This window comes from Corvus kubaryi, unplaced genomic scaffold (genome assembly GCF_017639235.1).
Source record: "Corvus kubaryi isolate FWS band 111438036 unplaced genomic scaffold, C.kubaryi_AGA036_p1.0 37385, whole genome shotgun sequence".
Taxonomy (NCBI): Eukaryota; Metazoa; Chordata; class Aves; order Passeriformes; family Corvidae; genus Corvus; species Corvus kubaryi.
In genome coordinates, this window is record NW_024581127.1 from 29,258,497 (window position 1) to 29,264,822 (window position 6,326).

At 39.4% G+C, this 6,326-nt stretch overlaps 1 protein-coding gene across 1 annotated transcript in view; it reads left to right on the forward strand.

Moving 5' to 3' along the window:
* The window catches only part of TG (thyroglobulin), a 149,626-nt gene that overhangs the window by 79,658 nt on the left and 63,642 nt on the right, over positions 1 to 6,326 (forward strand). Inside the window, exon 41 of the mRNA XM_042036167.1 lies at positions 4,041 to 4,240. Within this exon, the coding sequence (XP_041892101.1) occupies positions 4,041 to 4,240 (200 nt within the window). The remainder of the gene's footprint in view (positions 1 to 4,040; positions 4,241 to 6,326) is intronic.

Below are 6,326 nucleotides of genomic sequence, written 5' to 3' on the forward strand. Positions count from 1 at the left end.
CCTGGATGCGACTGTACTTTTGCATGTTCTGTTTGCAACCCTTCCCCACGTTCCAGTGTAAAGGACTTTTGCCCCCCTCCTGCCTCCTAATACCAATTGCCATTAAAAATTATATAAATCCCCATTACAAAAAGGATATTGTCTTGTACAAAGAGGCAGGTACGCATGAAAACGTGTTCTATCTCCCTAAACCTTTTTGTTTGTGCTGTCTGGTCTTGGGGATTGTTTTTTTTTTCATCTTGCCTTTTTAGGCAAGTAGGGAACACTTTTCTTTCTACTGTCTTTCACTTCTGCCTGGGGAAGGGGAACTTAAGGTAGAGACTCATAGAGAGAAAATGCAACAATTGCAAGTGCAACTCTTTTTCAGTCTGGTGGCAATCCTCGGTCTCTTTAGTGTGCATTTTAATATATTTATGACCTTTAGGAAGTCATATTTGCCATATTTGAAAATACCTGACCTACATACTTTTCCTCATGATTCTTTTGAGTGTTCAATGCTAGTGATGTTGTTGATTCTGCCTAATTTGGGGTTGGAGCTGCAATTATTGGTTATTGTTGCCCTTCTCTGCTTACTGTTTTGTTCAAAGCTCACTTCCAGCAAAGCCTGTCTTGCATTCTGTAAATAGAGTGATGGCACTACAAGCTCCTTACTTAGATAAGAAGTTGGTTATGGGTGTATGTGGGGAAAAAATCACTGTTTTCATCAGTGCAAGCCTGATGTTTATGAAAGTGATACCATCATTTCATTTTGTCTAGAGCCAAATGCAGTGTGGATATGTGCTGTGGGAGCTTCCATTACACAGCAGTGCCCACACATTACCCACCACCCTCCTTCAGCCCTGTGAAACTCACCTAGGTTTCTTCTTAAGTGGAAACTGCTGGCTGGGCTGAATATGATGTAGCAGTATTTATATGATGGCCCATAATTTAGGGATCAGGGAAATTATCCAGTCTCTTTTTCACAGGGTTCCGCCTGCATGTCCCAAAATGTCAATACATGGGCTTGGTGTATATGGTTGGCATTCCTGCAAACCTTCAGACAGAGATGATGCATTACAAGCAGGGACTTTTTGGGGATCTTCTCCTGCTCCTCTGTACTGTGGAGCTGTGGCCAAGGAAAAGTGCATTCTTTCCTGGCTTCTTCCTCTTTGGGAAGTCCTTGATGTGTGTTTGGAAAAATCATACAGTCCTAGACTCATAAAATATCTTGAGTTGAAAAGGATTCACAAGAATCATCGAAGTCCAACTCCTGGCCTTGCACAGGAGACCCCAAAAATCCCACCATGTGCCTGAGAGGGTTGTCCAAACACACCTTGAGCTCTGTCAGGCTTGGTGCTGTGACAACAGATGGGTGATTATTTAAGTCATTAACCATTAACTTTCCAGTCTCTTGCCTGGTCCTTTGGAACTTTTGCTGTTGGGTTCAAAGGAGACAGAAGTTCACCCTTAGGACCTAGAAGCAGGACTGTTAAAAGGCCCTACAGTTAGAAATAAAAGTTATGAATTTGTGAATAATACTAATTTCATTGTCCAAAGTGCTGAATCCTCTTGAGTTGTTATAAATTGCAAACTAGAAAGGAAGGAGTTAAATGGATTTTTAAGGAATTGAAGGGTAGTGAAAACAACAGATTTTCTTTTGTTTGGATGGAGTTTTTGTTAGTTCTACAGTTGTTCTGGTCTCCCAGTGGCAGGGCTTTTGCAAAAAGTGAAAGAGCTCTTTTTCTTCTATGCATAAAAGATGCTTAATTTAATTTGCTGTCACCCATTAATGTGGCAAAAAGTGATGCACATTCTTACAAGTGCCTTCACCTCTCGCTTTGCATTCAGAAAAATTAAGGTGAATTGCCAGTGATAGGGATGGTAAGAATTTGGAGAAGAAAGTAATGTTTTTAGGTTTTATTCTTTTAAGTTTCCATGAAGTCATATAAAACAGAATGATTTTCATGCTTTTATTTAGCACTATTGTTCTTCTCCTGTTTAGTAATAACAGAAGGAAGCACACAAGGACTCTGGTTTCTTTTCAGTTTCCTGTGGTCCTCAGGAATGTGGCAGTGGAAAAGATTCCTGGCAGACATGTTTCTTTCAGTCTAACTCCTATGAATGTCCATGCATGCATCTGTTCTCCAGTGTGGTATATTTCACAACCCAGTTGTGGTTTTTGCCAGGGAACAAGGAACTGGTTATGTTTCCCTCTTAGGTCTTTTTGTTTAGTATACTGGTAGCAAGGCAGATTGTGTGGCTAAAATATTTACATGGATCTGCACATAAAAATTTCTTCACCAAAGAGATTGTAAAGCGTTGGAACAGGCTGCCCAGGGCAGTGGTGGAGTCACCATCCCTGGGAATATTTCAGAACATGTAGGTGTGGTACTTGGGGACATGGTTTAGTGGTGGGCTTGGCAGTGCTGGGTTAACAGTTGGACTTGATGATCTTAAGGGTTTCTTCCAACCTGAAGGGCTCTATGATTTCACTTCCTTTGGAGTAGTCTCAACAGGGATGCAGCAAGCCCTTAAAATGAGATTTCCTTTTTAAAGAGTGGGTTTATTGCTGAATTGAGAACTCTGGGAACTGGTCATGGTGTGCAGAACAAACTAAAAAAAAACCAAAAAACCAACCACAAAACCAAAAAAAACTAAGCAGGGAAAGCTTTTCCTCCATTGCTTCACTGGTGTGGTTTGGACTGATCATCTGAAACAATGGCTATAGGTCAGGTTTTTGGGCCATTCAGTTTTTGGCTGCCCTACTGAAAGGCTGTTCCTGACAATGGCTGTTGTAGTGTGGGCATCTCTAAGCCCTGAAAGGTTAACAGTAATCTGTTCTACTCTATATTTATTCTGCTGTGTAAACTGGTGTGTTTGATACCTCAGTAATTCATTACAGCAGTGCAAAGGATGTGCACTTTAATTGCTTTTTGCCCAAGACCTGTCCAAGAAGTGGCAGCTTTTTATTCCACACTCTGTTAACTTTGATTTCCTAGTTTCTGAACCTATCCTTATTTTAAACTTGTATTATTTGATCTTGGCAACGGAAGAAACAAATAGTTTCAGCTGTTTTTCTATTCACGGCTTTTCTTTTTTATCCCGTGGGTTTTTGGTTTTTTCCAAGTTTTAAGTGTGAAGAATTTTAAAACTTTGAAAATGAATGGCTCATTGTGGATTAAAAAAAGTAGACAGCGAATAATAATTTTCTGTTCCTTTTTTACAGACCATGGAGGAATTACTTATTTCTGCTTTTGTTGACATAAAATCAAGCTTACCTACAGGGTTGCATCATTAGATGCTTTCAGCATTAGTTTCTTATTAATCAAAGTATCAGGTTACCACTTCTTGGTGTTGAAAAGGAAGTGGTCATACTTAGGAGAAGCACCAGATTAATTATTTGTTTGTTTTTATGTTTACAAAAATATGAAAAAAATATAAATATCAGATTTCTATCAGACATAGGACAATCTTAAAGGATATAGACAGAAATATTATAAGTTTTAAAATAATATCTGGAAGAGTGTAAAAAAAATTCAAGATGTTGTGATTTATAATGATTGGTCAGGCAGGACAAGTGTAAAAGGGGTGTAGGAAGGAAACATACAATCAGATGTACTCCAGGGAAACAGTAATTCTTATAGGTCCCTTCCAACTTGAGAACTTGGCAAACACACAGATTTTTTTGTTTGCTTTTAATTCATTTTAAGATTGAGCTACTTATGTAGAAAAAGAATCTTATGGCTAAATCTATGGATACTTGAGCCTGGACTCAAGTCTCCTGCCATGATGTGTCCTAGTGAAGCTTAGAAGTTGGAGTGTTATCTTTCTGTTATTGGGACACACAAAGAGGCACCTCCAGGGCTGCCCTGTGGAATGGTAAAAGCTGAAATGGAGTTGGTATGTAAAGTGATTACCCTGGAAGAGACCACCTCAGACTTTTAAAGTCTGGTATCAGTTTTGTCAAGTCTCAGCTGCAAGAGCTGCTCAAAATATAACATTTACTCAAAACTTCGGTGTTCATAGTTTTCTTTTCAGCCATATTTTGTTTTCTACACCAGGTTCTGCTGAGGTGAGGGGAAATGCTGGCCTTTTGGATCAGTTGGCAGCTTTGAGGTGGGTGCAGCAGAACATCGCCAGCTTTGGGGGAGATCCCAGTCGGGTTTCCCTGGGAGCCGACCGCGGTGGGGCGGATGTCACCAGCATCCACCTGCTCACCGAGACAGCGGATAGGGACCTTTTCAGGAGAGTGCTGTTGATGGTAAGTTCCATTCCTGCTTCAGCTTCACCTGCATTGTGAAAGGATGTTCTTATAGAGATGAGGATGTTGCAGTGTGTGGGTGTTGATTTTATTTCTGGCTTACCTTGATGGCACTTACAGGGCTGTTATTGCTGTAGATATTTTTCATCTCACCTGTGACTGTTATCTCCAGGAGCTGGATGCTTCACCAGGATGTACAAGAGATGCATTCTGGTGTTTGATTTACTCATAGTAAGAATCCAGTTTTCGTCACTGCGGTTTTTTGTGAATTATATAAATAACCTTGTTTCGTAACCTGTAGGTACAACAGCTTAGTTTCCATTCCATAAATATGGTTGCTGGTCAGCAGCTTTTACACTCTGAAACTGATGAGCCAAACTCCCACGTGTTAAGTATCCAGTCTTTTTATCAGATCTTATGACAGATTTCATTTAAAAGAAAAACCAAGTTTCAGAGAGTAAAAATCAGTTTACAGATGGGGTTGTTTCCTGTCAGCTTAGCCCATTTTCTCAGTCACTTCAAGTGATCCATATTCTTACAGCCTTTCCTGTGTTGAATCTCAGGACTCTGAGACCAGTTTTGTCAGCATCAATATTGCCATTCACAGCCTCAGATAAGCTCAGTGTGCTCTGAAATGAGGCTTAATCACCAGAGGAAGTTTATACATCCAGCAGAAATGGTACTTGGACAAAATGATCTCTGCTAGCAGTGTTGCCTTGGAACAGTGAGCAGTGGGATAGAATTCTTGGTTCAGGAAGCTGAGGGCCCAATTAAATAAAATCTTGCCTTGAAAGTAATGACATCTTAATTCAATAGCTAATTTTTCTTCACTGTGCCCTTGCTTCAGGAAACATAACTTGCCTTTTGCATCCCCATGGCTCAATAAGTTTATTTTAATTGCATCACTCTAGTGGGGATGGCAATGGAAGTTTTTGAAAATTGCTGCTCATTAATTGGGTTTTTTGTGTAATTCTCAGATAATTCCTCACACAGTTCCTAGATTTTTAGTCAGCTCTTGGAATAGAATTTAATTTTCTAGAAGACCCAGAGTCCTTTTCTCTCAGTTTCATCCTACTTTGAAGTCACAAACCCTTTACTGACATAGCTGAGGATGGGGCCTTGACACAGTGCAATTTAACAGCTGAGCCACTTATGGAAGAGACATGCAAGGACCTCTTTTCTTATTGTTGCTTCTGGAGAGTAATTCCACATTATATCTTTTCTTTCATAAAAAAAAGTTTAAACTCATTCTTTCTCCTACAGCAGAACACTGAATAATGGAAGATCATGGCAAGTGCAATGAGCAGACAGGTGCACCAGTTCTTCCCACTTTTCTAGTGTTTATAAGAGTTTTCTTCCTGGGACTGTGGAAACCACTGTGTTGGCAGAAGCAGCATCTCCACTGAGTTCAGAGTAATGTTAATTTCAGATTTCAGAGTAGTGTTAATTATTTATCCTGACAGCCTCACAGTGGATTTAGTTTTCTCGTGAAATACACTGACAAAATAAAAAGTAGGCAACAATAGTAGTAGCTTGTAGCTTAAAAGTATACTTGATCTCTCTTTTTTTTTTAAAAGTGGTGCCAGAGTTGGTTTTTCACTTACAGCTCCTGTAAAGGGACATGTCTTGCTTTTGTTCCAAGACACCAACATCATTCAGTCCTCTTAATTTTACTGTAAAAAAGGAGGGGCACACAGACTAATGAAACTGAGAATATATACCAGATAACAGCTTTCCTGAAGGAAGCAATACAGCTCTTCTGCAAAAGTCAGCTTTGTGCTCCTTGTTTCTGTCTTTGTTATGCATGATAAAACCATGGTGTTCTGAGCATGCAGAGAGGTGTGGTGTATGAAACTTTCTTTACTGGAAAATGTGCAACTGAAACAGCAAAATGCTTTTGAGTTTCTTATGTCTGCCCTATAATAGCTTTTGTTTGGAACAAATCTGAAAACAGATTGTACAAATCAGTGCAAAGCTATCATCGGGACTTTTTTAGAATTAATTTCATTTTTCAGTAATATGATCAGACATAAGTAGTATCAGTGATTATGGTCTTGTTTTAAATGATTTAAGAGTATTAGCCTGG